Genomic DNA, 18,603 nt, shown 5'->3' on the forward strand with positions numbered 1-18,603 from the left:
GAAATTTTTGGCCAGCAAGTTATCAAATCCTTCATCTTGTTTTCAGTCATCATTCAAAGTGTAATTAAGAAAAGGAGCATTTCATGATGCACTGATAAATGATGATGAAACTACTTGATAGTTACTAGCATCTCAAGGGAGCTTGAATAAAGGCCAGTGTTTTATATGAACAAGAGGTCTGCATTTTCCTGATATTCTAGAGCTTTTTGTCTTATATAAAAACAGGTTCATCTGAAAACTCTCTCTGTAGTCATGCCTTGATTCACTGAAGTTTGGACTGAATACTGAATACTCTTTCTGTTCTCTCTATTTTATTTTTTTTTTTTGCTTAGCAAGTCTTCCCTGGAATGACAGAGGGATGTTCTGGGGGGACAGAACAATTGTTGCTTGCCAGCTAATCTGTAAGGATTTTGGCATTCTCAGGAGCTCCCACTCAAGCTATCCCATCCAGTTATTCTTTCTCTGATACGTTTTACAAAGACAGCTTTCCTTGTGAGTCTGAGTGCTCACTTTGCTCATAAGGAGTCTTTACTTATGGCTAGAACAAATTTGCATACCATACTTTATTAGAGCAAGCAGGAGGGGTTACCTCCTAAATTTTAAGGAATTCTCTTTGAAGTCCAACAGGTGAGGAAAAATGTCCTATTCCTCATCCACATGAACACTAAAATGGAGTGTCAGATATTTATCACCATTTTTGTTGCATTTCTGAGAGATTTAATAGTGCCCAGAATAATAGCTACGTGCTATTTAAACTGAAGCATTATTTAGCAATTGATGCTGTCTCAAGAGGATAATTACTCAGAAGTATCTATTTGAAAATTCATCCACTGCTAGTTGTATAAATGTCTACAGTGCCTGAAGTATTTAAATACTGAGAGGCTTTATGATTAAAGTTACCATATTACAATATTTAACAGAGTGGTGGATTTCTATTAATATTATGTGTGCTTAGATTCAAATGCTGGTATTCCCTCTGTGACTCAGGGGAATCTGCACCTACTGATAACATTCCCACTGAGCAAAAGTGGGTACCTTGTGTGACCTATAACATTCCCAGGTGCAGAAATGAGTGCTCTTGAGTCAGAAAAGCCCCAGGTTATTTGTGTGCAGCATTGCTGAGTTTGGAAGGGATGTGACAGCCATGTGAAGCCACTGTCTGCTGCCCATGCTGGGCATGATGATGAAGTTCTTTGTGAAGGAGGACAGGGAGTGACTTCAGTGTCTTCAATGTTTGATCCATACTTGTGAAACTAATTGTGTCTAACTTTGCTGCTTAACTGCAAAGGCACTTGAATGTGTGTCTTTGAGTCTTTGAGAACCCAAGTGAGCAGTTGGGTTTTGATAAAATTGGTCAATGCATTCTAAAATTATTATAAAGGTCTGATGTCACATGCAGACACACACACAAAGCAGCATCTAATAAACCTCATTTTCTAATTTAACTAGGTTAGAAGACTCTGACTTTGCACATAGAGTAATGAACATTAAATTAGTTATTGCAACTCAAGGAAGGGTTCCTGGAGTCCTTACAGAGAGCTGTCTGAACATGTGAGCTCAGTGCTCAGCAGCAACAAAAAGGCAAAGAGGAAGATTCAAAAGTATTAGGAAGTTAGTTCATGGAAAAATCTTTACTCCATGGTACATATGAATTGAGTAGTTCTGACTGCCAATCCTAAAAAATGCTGTATATGTCCAAAAAATAGAGGGCCTTCAGTGAGAAGAAAAAAAAAGATAAGTAGTTGTTGTGACATCTCAGCTTGGAAAAGGTGACTCTGGGCGCATGATTACACAGGGCTGTGAAATTTCAACAAAGTTAAATAAATGTTACTTGTTATGCTTCCCAGTATAGCTAAGATTCTGGGTCCAGAGAGACAGAAGGTGCACATTCCACGGAAAGGAACACCTTTCCAGCAGTGTATTGATGCACATGAATTGTGGAACCCCTTAGGAAATTAATTTCTAGCAGTCAGGGGTAAATACAGGTTGGAAAGAGCGTTTAGCAGAGCTCTGGACACACCAGTCAAGGATGGTCCTTGTGCAGCTTCCAGGTCAGAAAGGCCTCTGAGGCTTGCTGGAAGCTGCAGGGGTATAGCAAAGTGGAACAGTTGTTCTTTGTCCATGTCTTGATTTACTTTCCATTAGTGCCTGGTGCCTGAGACAGGATAAAGAGCCTGATGCACCTGTAGCCATAATCAAGTGTTTTATGAGGGCTCTCCAGAGCTATATTGCTGCAGCCTGGAGTATTAGAAATATCTATGGCCACACTGCTCTACGCAAGATCTGTGTGGAGCATTGTAAGAAACTCAACAGAAAGAGGACATCTTGAAATAATCTAAAACCCATCAAAATACCTTCTGAGCTATGTGCTTAAATGAGAAGGGAATGGAGCTGGAAATCAGCAAATGAGGCTTGTGTTTTGTAAAAGATTGGTGCACGTAATTGATAGATATGTTGGTGCCACCTGTAGCCCTTGGCTGGCCAGCTGTGTGATGGGAGATCTTGGGAAGGAAAGGGCCAGGTAATAATTGGTGAAGGGAAAGAGATAAACTTAAATACTTGAATTTTACAATCTCCTGGGATGGCAGGACCCTGTAATGCCATCCCAGCAACCACTGGCTGTTCAAGGAAGCCAGTCATGATCCTGAATGTGTTTTAAACTTCTCAGAGTGGCAGAGCTACCAGAAGCTACCAGAGCTGCCATGGATTTCAGCAAAGTCTTAACAGCCCTTTGTTGTGAGAGATAGGGATGCTGTCTTTTCTTTCTTTCTCATTTTCTTTCCCCCATCTCTGTTGTTCTCCTTCCTATCTCTTTACTCCGTCTGTTCTATACAAGCCTGGCACAGTGAGCCCAGACACACTCCCTTTCACAGTGCTGCTGTGATCCTATGCCTGGCAAGGCAGAGAAAAGCTGTGTCCTGTGCCTCCTGGCAGGAGTTACCAGGTGTTGAAGTGGCTGATAACACCTATTTTCATTGCCTGCTTTCCGCAGTAATGAAGTTGCAAGTATCAGTCGCAGAAGCTGAGTTATCTGGCTGTGCACTTCTTTTCTTTCTGCTGTTACATGTTTTTTTTCTGCAGAAATTAGGATTGGACTCCAGAACTAGATGTAGCCTATCTCACCTGTTTTTCTGAAGGAGAATGTTTTTCATCACATTGAAGACCATCCATAGATTGTTTTTGTAAGAAAAACCCTTTTGCTAACAGGGGATAAGGCATAGGTGACACTAGAAGACTCAACTGTTTCTATTTGAAAGTGTTTCTGGTTTTTTTTTGGTACTGTTCTCAACTTTTCTCCTATATCTTCAATTAAAAGTTATAAAGATGTTTAAATCATTAGTGTTGCCATGGAGCTGAGAGGCCTGGGTCTGTGCTCTCGACTCAATCCAAGTTTGACTGTTCAGCCTTACAGACAGGGTCGTGTTAACCTACAACTCTTCATACTCTGTTTCATTGACATGAGTGAACCAAGATGTTGGATGCTTTTTCCCCAGGAGTCACAGGCCCTGCTGCTGGAGGGCAGGCTGAGGCTCTGGGTCACTGGTGAGTACTGGTATGTGAGCAAGGTAATTCAGCAAGGTAATTCAGCTCTCTCAAGATCAAGCAGGTGACATCACAGCTGCTGGATTCAGGTCACATTCACCACCTTTTCTCTACAGCTAGAGAGGAGATGCATGCATCTGTTAAGTGAATGGAGATTATTGAGTAAACACAGGCTTTCTTATGTAGGGCTGTAATTACAAACCTGCAATATTTCTGTCATAAATTGACCTGGCAGACTTTTCTTAGTGAAGTGTTAGCATTAGCTGCTGACAGCCTTTGGAGTGTGTGTGTGTGTTTGACAGGGGATGCTGTGGAAGGAAACTAGAATGCTGGATTAAAGAATGAAGTTAGCCAAGGTGGAGGAGGAAAGCTGAACAAAAGCTGAAGTAGGACATGAACCCTCTTTCAGGGACAGCAGACCCTCACCCTTGCAGCAATCACTGCTGCTCCTGAGGCATTGACAGGGAAGTCGGGCGGTGGTGCCTGTTTAAGAGACCCAGTTTAAGAGAAGAAATACTGCAGTAGGAGTATGACCTTTGAAATCTGCTGGGGCAAGATGTTTTGTGCATCTGGTGTGGTTCTTTTCCTGAAATGTCCCCAGTAACAAACACACGTATTAGTGATGTTCGCTTTTTGAGTGAGGAAATGGTTATTTTTCTCAAAACTGAACATTTTTGAATGATTCTCTTGCTATGTGCTCTTAGGTGACTGATTATGATCAAGGCTGTACAGTTAGAGCACATTTGCACTATTTCTTGTTACTGTGTATTGTTAACTTTAAAATTCTCTTTGAGATACCTTTCTGGATTTAATCTTTCAATATTTAAGTGCAGCATATGCTCACCTTTTTCTAAACCTTCACTACAATAATAGGAAAGTTTAAAATTTAAATTAGGGTTTGAACTTTAATTCTGTTTCTTGAGCCATGATGCATGTTTAATAGATGGTGGTATATTTGAAATATTTGTTTGGTAAAATCTTGATTACCAACACTGAGATTTATGCAAATCGTTTTATCTCAGATTTGTGACTCATAATACATCTTGTTATAAAAAGGTTAAATAAAGAAATACAGCTTTTACAGAACATAGGCTATAAACAGACTCCTGAATGAAACAGTGATTTCTAGGTTAATATTTGAATTTTTAACATCAGTGCCACGCTTTAAATATATTTCAGGTTCCTTGATCCAAAGCTTACTTTATATTCTGAAGGCGTGCACTTGCTGTAATCTCAAGAGAAGATAAGCATGACATCTGGTTCACACCTGTGGTTTTAGGGATAAGAGCATAGCTGCTTTATGTATTATTCAGGGCACTCTCTTGAAACTGCAAGGAATTTGACTCTTTGAGGCCCTTTGTCCAAAGGTTTTTGTACTTGTCTAAAGTAAACATGAAATATAGAAGTCTTCTTTCAGTAGGTATTGAATAGATTATTTATTCCAACCTGCCCGCTGCCAGGAGGGAAATCAGTTATGCAGGTTAATTAACAGATTTATGATAAAGACTTGTGCAACTCCCACATTTCAAAAGTTCCACTGAGGCATTTTGTGCTGTGACAGAAGACCAGGAGAGATGAATGCACCAGTAGCACATACTGGTGTGGATTTGTGTTGGAAGGTGGTACCTGCCCAGCCCTGGCCCTGGGCAGCTTGGAGCAGCTCTCCCTGCTGTGTGATGGGAGAGGCTGCACCAGTTTGGAGTGTTCCCAGTTCCCATTTGTGTTTGTCAGTACAATCCAAATATCTGGTGCTGGTGGTGAGAGGAGTGGCATGAGCAAGAATTTAATTGGTTGGGCACCTCTAGAACCAGAGACACCAACAGTCTGGAGAGAAGCCAGCAGCTGTCACACTGAAAACCAGAACTCCTTTGGTGTCCATTACACAGGTGAATTGTTTGAGTGTGAGATGCTGAGGCAGAGGAGATGCTTTCAGAAATACACAGGTGTGAGCCAGACTGGAAATGTGACTCTTGGGCATGCAAATCATTTCTATGATTAAAATACAGTTGAGGGAAGGGATGAAACTGGCATGAAGCCTGGTTGAGCAGGGACACAACTGGGCACACCTCCCTCCAGGAGTGTGTTCTGAAAGCTGTACTGAAGCAAAGCCTGCAAAATTTGGACTCAAATGCCAATCTGGTGGCACTGTTGTGTTCTTCAGGATCCCAAAGATGTTGAACATCCTTTTCATTCAACATCAATGGGCCTGTAAGAAATTGGAAGTGTTAAAGCTGAGAGGTTGTTTTACTGACAGTATCTAAGGTGATGCCACAAGTGAGCAGCAGCGTCAGATGCACCAGGGGAGTCTCAACATGTCATCTGGAGACAGGTATGAGCAAGGGAGGGGGTGAGAATCAGAGCTGTGTTTCTGTTTCATAAGCATGGAAGAATAACTTTGACATTTAGCAAAGGACCATTACAGAATGTGCTTGCAAATGGGTTTGCAGCTGTGACAGTGGACAAGGGTTTAACTTTAAAACACTACACAATTTCCAGCACTTATTTTTCTGTCAGTTTTGCTGCTTGCCTGAGTATTCTGCTTCTTGCTGTGCTGAAGTCTAGTTCTTTTTGATTTGTTAGTGTAAATCCAGAATCATGTCCTTAACACACTGGCACCATTAAGATGGTGTACTCAGCTACTGTGTGTGCGTCTGTACACTTAAGAAAAGAAGTTACAGATTTCTTAACACTGCACTCCAAATGTGTGCAGACTTCACTTTCTTTTTTGGTAAAGCAGTCAGAGGGCCAGAGTAGAGAAACCTAGAAAATTAGACTACAAAGATATTACATGTAATGTTTTCCAACACTGGGGAATTTGGGTAGGCAGCCCATGGTGGGGAAGGATTTCAATATGAGGTATTTTCAGGAGATCCTGAGTTTTAGAAAGGATATAGTGTACTCACTCCTTGCATATTAAACCTTGTTGAGAGTCTTGAAGTAAAACACCCACATTAAGCAGCTGCATTGGAAATACCCCTCATGTTCCAATGGGACAGCTGTGACAGAACTAGTGCTGTCCCTGCAGCACAGGCTGTTACACATCTCTCCAGTAATCTGCAAGTACCTACTGAGAATGGTGCTGAGTACTCTGTTTGCTCTGCCTTTGGCATTATGATGAGAGTCTAGATAGAACTGTATTCTGCAAAATATGAGAAAACTCATTATTATTTTTACCCTCCAAGTGAGCTCTTGTCCTAGCCTGGTTCTGCTGTAACTGTCCATCTACTTCACAGTTCATAAATAAAAATAACTCTGCAAGTGTACAGCCTGGAGGATTTCACATCCCCTCAGAGATAGGAATGGCCTTTCGCCCAGCAAAATGCTGCTGAAAACGTGCCCCATCTGCTGCATAGCTTTGAATCCAGAGTGAAACTATAAATACTTCAAAATTTGTTCTGAGGCATTTGGAAGTTCATTAAACCTCTTGGAGACCTTGCCTTCTCCCACTAAAAAAAAAAGAAAAAGAAGAAAAACCCATCATCAACAAGAAAAAAAGACCACACACAGAGAGGACATTGGACGTTTTGAATTCCATAGTGCAAAAAGAGGAATTTACGCTAAGATATGAGCTCTCAGAGGAATGAATACTTCTACCAGTGCATCTTTAAAGTGAATGGGATGTGAAATTGTATTGATCACACATGCTAGGAAAAGTATGCTTTTGTGGGGTTTATTCTTCCGAGTGCAGCTCCTTTGTTTTTCCTGAAAAGTGCCGGAATATTTTTGGAAGGAAATCCTATTCTCCCCATTCTGGTAGCACTTCTTGGTGTTTAACAAAGTAAATGGATTCCTGAAAGATGAACTGAAGTACGCACAGTTAGGGTATTTTGAAGTTTAAAGCTCTTCAGTAGTGCTGTTTTTTCTTTTAGGAAGGCCATGGGAAGCAGATGAAGAAGCTGTCTAAAACTAACTCTTTTGGGTGGAGTTCAGAGCTATTCTGTTCATATTCGTCCATCCAGCTTGTTTTTGGTTGCTGTGTCATTTGGTGCTTAGCCACTTTCTAAATTGCCTGTTTCAGTTTTTCAGCCATGACAGCAGCTAAGTATTGCCTCTAATTTTTCCATTTGTACAGTGTTAGGAAGCCACGTTTGCCTCAATGTGTGCTCCTGTTGTCTCACTTGGAATATACCACCATTAGACAAAGCCACTGTGAGTGAGACTCAGAGCTACTCAATAAATGCACAAAAAAGTCTCTGGTAGAAGAGGTAAACACCAGTGAGACACCAGTTGGCTTCCCAGAGCCTGGGAAGATGCCCTTGAGTGTGTGGGTGCACTGCCCTGCAGCAGTTGTGTGCACTGGATTTCTGCACCATCTGCTTGTAAAAGGAATGTGAACCACATGGCATAGAATGGTTTGGGTTGGAGGGAACCTTAGAGATCAGCTGGTACCAACTCCCTGCCATGGGCAGGGACACCTTCCACTAGATCAGGTTATCCAGAGGCCTGTCCAGCCTGGCCCTGAACGCCTCAGGGATGGAGCACAAACATGAGAGCTTCTCCTGTCTGTTGTGAGCTGGCTGAAGTTGGTACCAGTATTAAGGAGGCAATACTCTCTCCCTCAGGTACATCTGTGACTCTTCCTTATTGCAATAGCAAGCAAGTGAACAGCAGCCTCCAAGTCTTTTTCCTCCAACAACACTCCATATGGTCCTTAATTTCACACTATTTTCAACTGTGTGTCATTCTTCCCATTAATTTCAAATTTTTAAAACTTTTTTTGGTAAAACTTCTGCTTAAAGAAGGGATAGACAATGACCACATGAGGAACTGAGGTCCAGAAATGGGCAGGGATCAATGCAAGATAGCAGAAACTCTCTAGTAGCCTTTGCAGTCCAAGGGCTAATAGGTTGCCACTTCTTAAGTTACCAAAAGACTTGATATTTAAGAAATATACCTATTTTACACAAAAAAAAAAAAAACAGAATGCTGAACTATTTCTCTCTCCTTTGTTTTCATGGGCTTCTAAATCTTTTCAGGAAGAAAAGAGCTTTGCCTTTTCAAGGTTTTTCTTCCAGGCATGAAGGCAATAGCCACAGTGATTTTAAAATTGCAGTGAAGGCTCTCCTGGAATCACATCATTCCGGTTCTTTGGACTCGAAGTGAAATACCATTTGTCAGGAATCCTCTCATGGAAGGGTACAAATGAGCAATACTGTGTGGGGCAATCTTTTAGCCTTTTTTTATTTTTACTTCCTCTCCTTGGATCTCTTCCATCCTTGGACATGTGGTTCACATCCCTTTCACAAGCTGACTGTTGCACCAGTTGCCACCCACGTTTCCAGAAAAAGAGCCTCCTAAATTTGTGTGTCTAACAAGATGCTGTGATGTATCTGGATACACAGGTATAATTACCACAGAATGAAGGTATTTTAAACATTTTTAGGAGATGAGAAGGAAAGGTTCAAAAAAGCCTCCTGCTCATTATGCTTCAGTTCTTGTTTATGTCTTAGTATTAAAGTGTTAGTATTATAATCTTCTGTGCTTGGAAGGAGGTCAAATATGAAACAACACTTGTAACAGAGGAAGGAGGATCAGAAACAAGAGGCATTGCACTGGGAGGTAATAACCACAGCTCTATAATTCAAGGGTCTTGTGCATTGTGAAAGAGAAGACTTACTGCTGATTTTTTGTTGGTTTTGAATGATTTATAACATTTCACTTGTGGTGGAGTGTTGCAATCTATGTTGTCATGGAAATTCTATTGAATTTATAGTTCCATTTATCCAAAACGATTTTCCAGACTTCATTTCATGGTGAATCATATGGCTGTTACTCGGAGTACAAAGCAATTGCAAAAAAGTTTCACGTTACGGAAAGCATAAACACTGACACCGTTATTTTCATATTACAGTAATACAAATGAATGCAACATGCAGCTTTTTAGCATCAAATGGGCCTTCCTTGTGTAATGACTCACTGTGTACACATGAGATGGATTTTCGTGTTAGGGATGGGAGCAAGCCCGAGGGGTATTTATTTCTTTCAGTGGAAATCAGGGAAGTTTCTGGCTTGGCAGAAACTTCTCTCTTAACATTCAGGACTTAATGCTCAAGATACTGAGTGATGTGGCTGTGATCCAGCAATGCATGGGAGTCCAGGGTGATCCCATGAGTGCTGGATTTCCTCCCTGTTCTACTGCACTGTCACAGGACCACTCACAGGTTTAAATGCTGTGTAGACTTACGGGCAAAAGGTGAAGCAACTACCACCCTTCAACCTGAAAAAGACTCTGAAATTGCTTAGTCTCAATTTATAGCATTGGTACACCTACTGCATTGTTTGGAGACAACAAAGGAAGAATTCATGCTTACTGTTAAAGAAGATGAAAGGGAAAGTTACCATACTTCTGAGGGATACGAATGTCTAAACTGAGTTAAATTCTGGTATTTCACTTGCATGATCTTGCTCTTCCTGTTGTTTCAGCTCCTTTCATTTTTTTCAGCCTAGCATTGTATTCATTATCAAGTTGCAATTACATTAGGACAAAGTCCCTGTCTGACTTTTTGTTTTACAATTTTATCCAGCACGCTTTTAGGCACTGTAGACTACCAAGTTATGACATTCAAAATACGTCTCTCTACCTGCCTAACTATAGTTAAAAATTCACTGATGAATAATAGACTAGGCAGGAAAAACATGCCATTATCTGCTCCTGTTCAACTTTATCTTTTCAAAAGAATGCAATATACTCTGTGTTATTCAATCAAGCTCTGGTATGAGAACTGGGAAACATCACGATTCGCTCTTCCCCCTGTCTTTCCTAAGCAGATTTTGAATATGTTATGAATTATAAGTTTCATGGATTTTTTAAAGAGAATATAATGAGAAGTCAAACATTAGACTTTATTGCCCCAGTGTACATCTCACACTCCAGTAAACACATAGACTGCAGGACAGTTATTCTGAATTTTTAGTGCTGCAGTGAAGATTACATTATGTCTGTAGAAAATTTTTATTCCAGCCAAATGGATCACATCATCCAGTTCACTAGAAATCTATGCACATATTTAAAGCAAAAGTAAGTTACATGTGAGCTTTCAATTAAGAAAAATCATGTATGATTCATAATCTTAGCAGAGAATTTATTTTTGTGCAAAAGGTTTTAAATCCAGTTGTAAAAGTGGCTGAGAATAATTTATTCTTACAATGAAAGCAGCAAAGACACTAATTAAGAATTAGTATATTCAGTTCTTAACTCCATCATTTAAAGCAAACATTTCAAAATTTTTGTTTCACCACTGTGCAAAGAGTTGCAATCTACCTGCACTGCCTGGGTGTTGTGCTCTTCTGAAAGTACTCTCAGTCTCTAAAGCAGTACATAATAATCCACATCACTGCTCCCTCTGCATCTTGCTGCCTAATTCATAAAAAAAATTGGCTGGTCTATAAAACCTTTTACTTTTTTATGCTTTTTTACGATGGTAGTCCTTGGATTGCTGGAAGGAAATGAGCAGAAAGATAATTCTGATGATCCTTTCCCTTGCACCAGAATTCCTGATTCTATTGAATTTTCTGTACTCCACATCTGTGACAGCACAATGAGCCTTTGTTCATTTTTTAATCTAAAGAGAAATCTGCTGTAGGAGGTTGCACAGGGTGATAGCAGCCCAATTTAAAAGTCTCAATTATTTATTTTTAAAATACTTGGCATCTGTCTATGGAAAATATACTTGCTTGTTTTCCAGTCTCTTAGAATTGCTTTGAACTCACTCACATCTTCTGGGATCTATCAAACGCTCATTGTGGCTTTTCTCTCCTAAGTGCTGAATGAGTTTGGCCATGACAGTCTGTATTGGATGTAAACTTTCTGTCTTTGTAGTGGGGTAATGACAGCGAAGAGATGTCATGCACAGAAATGGTGATTTCTGTCTGGATGCCTGTCATGCCAAGCAGAGAGACAGAGCCTTTTATATGTGGACGGGTGGCGAGGAGAAGCCATTCATTGGAAGCAGGCTCAGTTCTTGCAAGCCAGTGACATTTCATAATGAGGGTTTAGTCATTCAGAGGCAATTACACTTAATAAAACCAGAACTGGTCTCTGGTGGGCAGTATTTCTCAGTAATACGCACATTTTGGACAGCCTGTCCCTACAACATCAGCATGGTGGCAGCCCAGTTTGGCATCAAAATCTGAGCACAGAGTAGGGCCTGATATTTTGCCAGGTCTGGGTAACACCAGATTTCTGTAAAGGTTGGAAGAACACGGTTGAAGAAAGGTGTTTTCTGCAGGGAGTAGGTTGTCCTGAGGAGGAGGCAATTTCCTGCCCCCAGGGCATGGTGGAGGGTAGGAGCAAAGGCTCTCCAGGCTGGAGAATCAGCCACATGTTGGATATACGCGGAGTTTTCACTTGTGTAAGTGTTGTAGATTTGGAATAGACAGACCTGGAGTGCTTGGAAACTGCAATGGTTGGCCACTGGATCTTCCTGGACAGCAGAGACTAGAAAACATTTCATGTCTTCTCAGGGACACTGGTGATTATCTCCTGGGTTATGGCAGAGTGAGGGCTTTCTCCCTAATCCTGTTTTAAAGCACTTGTAACAGTCTGAAGATTTTGCCCTCAGTGATATTTTTTCAGGCTTAAATCTGTGCTGTACAGCAAATCTCTCTCAAGTTTGAAAACAATTCTTTTATAGCGTGAAGAGTGTCAAAGCATGAAGTTTTCCCATTAAAAGCAAACTCTTGCCCTCTCCCTGCCTTTGTAAAGCTCTGTAGCTGCAGTAGTATTAGTGGTGGCATTTTAGGATGTAGAGTTCTTCCTGCAGGAAAAGTACTTTTATTTCACTAGGGATGGTTTGTCTCAGCTTGACTTTACCAAAATACTGAACATTTCAAGTTGCTTGGACACATGTGGTCTTTGTGATGCCTCTTTACAAGGTAAATGCAAGTGCACTGCTGTGTTGCACACATGAGATGAAGGAAGGCTGTGTAAACCTTTCCCAGCCTTGTTAGTTGTAATGGGGCTGGATGTGAAAGCCTTGTAAATCTCATATATTGTGCCATAGAGAACAGGACACTCGTGGCCTCCTGGACCTGTGCCACAGGGAAGGCTCTTTGGAGCACAGTCAGCAGGGATGTGTGGAACAGAGCATTCTGACTGCACACAGGTAGTGCCACACTACAGAGAGCATTTCAGGCTTTACTGAAGGATTCTCAGCCTTTAAATTTTTTAATTTTGGAAAGTAGAAGCTGTTGTGGAATCACATGCAAAAATGTACAAAAATGGCTGTTGTATGGGGCTGAAATCAGCCAGTGCCACAATTAAAGTTGGATGTGTAAGCTTGGGTGATTCTCCATTCTGCATTTCACAAATAGCATATTATAATAGAATCCAAATTTTCTTTAGCTTAAAAGCCTCTTTGTTGTATTCTGTGCTGCTGGTTTTGCATCCCAGGCAGAGACAGTAGAAGTCATTTATATGCAAAGTGCCCCCATATATTGTATATACTAATTATATAATAAGGAGTAATAATGAAAATTTTCTAGCATGTTTAGGCCACTTAAGTATGCGGTGAAATTAATTTTACATTTAACTGTCTTATTCCCACTTTGTACATAAAGAACCTTATCCCACCCATAGAAAATATTAAATTAACTATCTACTGATAAATGCATTCAATATTATGTATATTATGAATAAAAGAACAAAAATACATTGGATACATTTGCATTTTATTGTAAATTGGGGAAAACTGATGAGGCTGTATTATGGAAGAGAACAATATGTGATCACATAATTAGAAAATTGCCATAATACTAATGCTCAGCGGTGTCCAGGTGTGGTTTTATGAGCAGCCTGAACCATGAGGCTTTAAGGGTGTAACTTTACTGTCTTTTTAACATTGTTTTTGCAGGGTATATGTGTGTAAATTATATAATAGTGATTCCTCAGATATTGTATTCCTGAAATGTTCCTTCTAGCTATATGAGCACATAAGGAAACTACTGTATGACAGATGACAATAATTTTTCATATGGGACAGTTCCCCTTGACATGATGGATGCAGAGAGAGGAACCACGCTCTCTGGAAAAACACCAGGGAGCAGTGGTAAAATGCTCCAATGTGTATGGTAATCAAGGCAGAGTGTGGTTCTTGATTAGGCTATGAGATTGCACTGCTAAGATGAGGGATCTGAATGAAAAACTCTTTTACCAAAGCCCTTTGCACTGGTATGCAAGAGTGCATTGTAAAAATTAATTTCCTTAAAATGCTGTAAGCAAAATTGATCCAAAATTATTCTGGCATATGCTGAACTCACTCTGTGATGCTTTTCTTCATAAACTCCTGTGAGGAATATATTGTGAAATGTTTTATGTAAGGCATAGATAATTTTAAACTTTATTTTAAAGAGGAGCAAAATGTAATTTGTGAGTGTTTTGCCAGGTTTGGTCTGTGCTGGCTAAACTGAAGTTTAAGCAATTCTACCTGAAACAAACTGCTTCTAATTTCTACATCAATGAATGGCTGCACCTTGCTCTGCATTTGTTCAATCCACAAGTTGTCAGAATCTGGAGGTACTGCCACCTCTGTAAGATATTGTCAGCATTTGTGTGTGTTCTGTGAGTGTGCTGGGAATAGGAAGGCCAAAGAAGGGGAAGAAAATTGCTTTGAAATTTTATAAAGCTAGTGTAAGTGCCAAATTTTTTCATTTTTTTGTGGGTTATTTGGAGTGTGGTCTTCCTCCTGCTGAAAAAAGTACCTCTACCTCTGAATGCTCTCATCTTCATGTTGGTTTTTTCCTTATGTGGTGATTTTTTTTAACTGTATAATACTGGCAAAGCACCTATCTACTATAGCCAGTATATACAGTCAGAAGCCTGGGAATCAGTAAATGTGAATAGGAATGTATCTGTGCAAAACAAAAGGGTATCATCTCTCTTGGCATGTACAAAATATAGGGAAAATAGTACTTTTGTCAATATCATAGGATGTGTCATGCAGCACTATTTTGGAAAAACACGAACAAGTGTTTGGGTCCTGCAGACAGGCTTGCTGGAGGGAGCCATGGTCAGACCAGCAGCGTGTTGGGAGGCACAGGCAGTCTCAGCTAGACCTTACTTCTCCCTCAAACCATGAGCTGTGTGCCTGTCTCTTACCATCACTGCAGTGCTGTGGAAAGGGCAGGTACTGGTGGTGGCCAGCAGAGTGAGTGCACAAATTCAGCAAGATGATACTGGCAGAGAAGCCAAGGGGTCCGTTCCCATTTCATAGCCAGGAAGAGATTTATTTTTTTCTACGTATCAGCCGGCCAGTGCTGGTTTGGGTTGTGAAATCCATCTAGAAGGTTCCCTGAATGGCCACAGGAGCGACTGCTGTGAAGTCCAGTCCTTGTGCTTGACTGTCACCATTGGGCATGTGGTTTTAATTTGTGCTGTGTAGGGTACACCTACAACAGATGTTACCAACACTGACCATACACCACCTGCATGGTGCAGTGTTGAGAAGGGAGCGTTGTGCGCTTCAAACCAGATCTTTCAGAGCAAATCATGGCTGATAGAGATGGACTAACACGAAGGGCTTCTTTTGGAATGGAAGGGTTGGACAACTACTGGAGAAGCTGCAGTGTGTTCTGACAGCTGGCAAAAGTGGGAGCTCAACAACTGTGGGAAATGGAATGAGAACCATACAGGAAATTAAGAGCATGAGCACCCACAGGCCTCTGTGGGCTGCCTGTATTCATGGCATGTAGAGTGAGATTGTTTACCAGCAGAGTGTATAGAGGAAGCTGTTCTTGGTCCTCTTCTATTTGTGTCACTCCAACACTTGTTACTTTGGGGTAATCATTCTTCTCACCTGATCTTACTTGGGGTTTGTTTATTAACATTTATTATTCATTAAAGAAATTACATCAGTATATATGGTTTTGTCTCACACTTTTTGCAGAGTACTAACGCTTTGGAAACAAAAGTCATGAAATTTAACTGAAGACAGTGAGAAATGTGACCTTAACTGATAGACCTGAATATCGGAGGCTCATAAAAATGCATTGCTATGGAGACAGACTTTTATCTTACAAATTACTTTAGGAGTAAAGGAATAACTCTAAACATTGAAATCCTTTTCAAAATTCTCTATGGATTTTGAGATAAATATGTTTAGCACATTTAACAGAGCGGGAGATGAGCCTTCAATGTGCAAAGAAATGAAGAGATGCTGGCAGAAAGCACAAAGTTTAACATCTGAACAGACTGGCCATACTGTTTACCCTTGGATTTGGTATTAAAATGCATTGCATCAACTCTGTTCCCTGCTTTCTGTCCCAGCAGGGCAGTCATGCTATTAATCAAGATGCTGGTTAAACAATATTGTTCAGCAGAATTCCTTTATCTCAGGTTCATAACACTGGGTTTACATACAACGTGTATGCATTACATCATGTGAAAGCTGTATGAATCAACACTAATGTGATTCTGTTGTTGGTTTTAATTTTTGCAGATGCAGATTTACTTCTACAATCCTGATGACTTTGACAGTTTTGGAACAGCAGTTCTAGAAAACAGGGTGGTAGGAGCCATGGCCGTGTTTTTTCAAGTAAGTTAAAACAAAGGCTATTTCCATAAACCAAAGTGTTCACCAAGTACTATTTAATTCATTGAATTGTTTCAAGCTTAATGGATGCATCTGTTTTCTTGTTCCCACCTGTCTAAGTGAAAGATACTTCATATTGTCTATGTGTGATTTAAAATGTAAATAAGTATATTTAAAAACATAATGAAAAATTTTGCCTGGATTGTTCTGACTTTATAGCTACTCTACAGATGCAGATTGGAGAGCACATTTATCATGGAACTTCCCTTGTTGCTGAAGCACATTGCTGCAGTCCCTGGAATACTAACAAACCAACACCAACTGGTTTTGTTTAGGGAAAACTTAAAATTCAAATGTAGCTTGAGAAAAAAATTAATCAATACGTTTCATAAATCTTATCTGTAGCAGCTTCTTCTAAATTGTCATAGTAACAAGTTCTTGAACAGACCAGGTTTTGGAATGAGTGAATTTATGCATCCACTTGTTTGAAATGCATCCTGTGAGAGATGCAGATCTGGGGCTGCTGGATGAGCTCATTTGTGGTTCCACATGCCCCAAATCTGCGGCGTGGGGCAGGGAGCAGTGCTGGTGATGGGAGTGTCACCTGTGGCAGTGGCACTCAGCAGTGTGAGCTCCTTGTCACCTCACGTCAGAAACAGGGTCTTACCTTTCTGACTCGAGGGTGAATTGAAGAGAGAGCTGGAGCCACTCCACACCACCAGACTGTCACAGGCAGAGAAGTAGCTAATGAAGATTTGAAATGTCTTGAGGTCTTGCTTTTCAGAAGAGAGGAAAGGAGGGAGGGAAGAGCAAGGGAAAACACTGATCCTTTGTGAGGTTTCACTCTAGTTTTTACTGAGGAAGAAAGTGATCTTGCTGTTATCTTTGTGAAGCCAGATAAAAAGGAATATGCAAGTACCCATATGTAAATACCTCCCTTTTTCTTATGATGTTAGAGTGACAAGCCTGACTCTGCTGCTCAAATTAAGTAAGGTTGTCTTTTTGCATGTCACTGATTTTGATCAAATGCTTTGATAAGGAGAAAAGGAAAGATCCTTGTATTGCATAAATTGCTGTAACTCTGCTGACATCAGGATAGTGGAAGGAGGCATGTTAAATTCATCACTGTTGGATTCTGAGCACTTCTGTGGCATTTCATATTAGGGCAAAGTTGGTGGAGCTGTGATAATTTACAGTGGCATGGCATGATAATGATTCCCCAGACTTTTTAATCTCAATGTACTATGGGAAGCTTTGGGTAAGTTGCATTTGGCCATACAAAGTTCAGAAGCAGAACAGCCAAAGCCTGGTTTATAGCACAGTGAAACATTATGGGTTTGGTGTTTGTGCCGTGTCAGGAACATGGGTTTGTGTCATGGTGTGCACCGTGTGTTGTGGCATCATCTGTCTGGAATTCAACTGCTAAATTACCCTGATGGGCTTCATATCAGCCATGTGAAGCACTGCCCCATGTCATATCACCTCCTAGTCTGTATGTGACATGTATTCCCTAAATCCCTTCTTTTTACTGGGTCTTAAAATTGTGGTGGGACTGTTTGGTGTTCCCCACCCGCAAAGCCAAGTGCTGCATTTACTGTAAGTCTCTCTTTCCACGATTCCAAGGGAGACATTTAAATAACTTAAAATAGTGTGTTATGCAATTAAAAACCCCATCTTTGATTGTCAGAGACCTCAGGCTTTTCAAGACTCCAGCTGAGTGTCGTAGTCTGCTCAGGGAAGCAGAAATCTACACTTTCCATCATTTCCAGCCCTGCCAGCCACAGGACATGGGGCTATAAAGTCTGGATGATGGTGCAGCTGGACTCTTCTGTTCTGGCAGCTGTGAAATCTGAGGCCATTAGGCATGAGCCCTCTCTGATCTTTTCCAGAGTGTGGGGTCAAGGTAATTCTTGGCAAAGTGACCCAGGGACGACCTGTTTTGCGGCTGCAAGGAAATGGTTTGGGGGGGTTTTGGCATATTTTCCTTTTCTTTTGGGTTGAAATGAGAAATCAGTGCTGTGTTGTTAAACTTGTGAGTGTAGCAGGTTTTCTTTCTGGGCAGCTTTTCTCCAAGACAGAGAACAGTCAAGGAAGATTTGTAATGCCCAGAGTCCTCATTCTAGAAGGGCATGTACTGAATTCTGGCACCTGTAAATGATCTTTAGGGACACCAGTGTGACAGCTGCTATTTTGGCCATCATGAGGATTTTCCAGAACTAGTCCCGTAGGGCTTGAATTGTTGTTGTACATAGGGTTATTAATGGATGCTGATATCCTTTGTAGATCCCTACTGTTTTTGACCAAGGTTCTGTTTTAGCCCCCTCAGCTGTGTGTGATGTGCTGGGCTTGTTGATCTGTGACTTGGGAAAATGTTTTTCTTGAGAAATACTTGGTGTTCCCTGAGCCTTGCTCCCCAGGACTCCATACAGATAAATTTGCCATGGCTAGTATTTCATGCAGCTAATTTAAAGCTGTCTTTTAAAATTGATTCCTAGTGACTTTTGAATGAAATATCCCTAAGATGTCCATGGTC

The 18,603-nt window shown here is 40.7% G+C and overlaps 1 protein-coding gene across 1 annotated transcript in view; it reads left to right on the forward strand.

Moving 5' to 3' along the window:
- The window catches only part of PTPRG (protein tyrosine phosphatase receptor type G), a 389,416-nt gene that overhangs the window by 239,015 nt on the left and 131,798 nt on the right, over positions 1 to 18,603 (forward strand). Inside the window, exon 5 of the mRNA XM_005522022.3 lies at positions 15,978 to 16,073. Within this exon, the coding sequence (XP_005522079.2) occupies positions 15,978 to 16,073 (96 nt within the window). The remainder of the gene's footprint in view (positions 1 to 15,977; positions 16,074 to 18,603) is intronic.

This window comes from Pseudopodoces humilis, chromosome 13, assembly GCF_049639895.1.
Source record: "Pseudopodoces humilis isolate 2021_Gansu_Grassland_sample_001 chromosome 13, ASM4963989v1, whole genome shotgun sequence".
Taxonomy (NCBI): Eukaryota; Metazoa; Chordata; class Aves; order Passeriformes; family Paridae; genus Pseudopodoces; species Pseudopodoces humilis.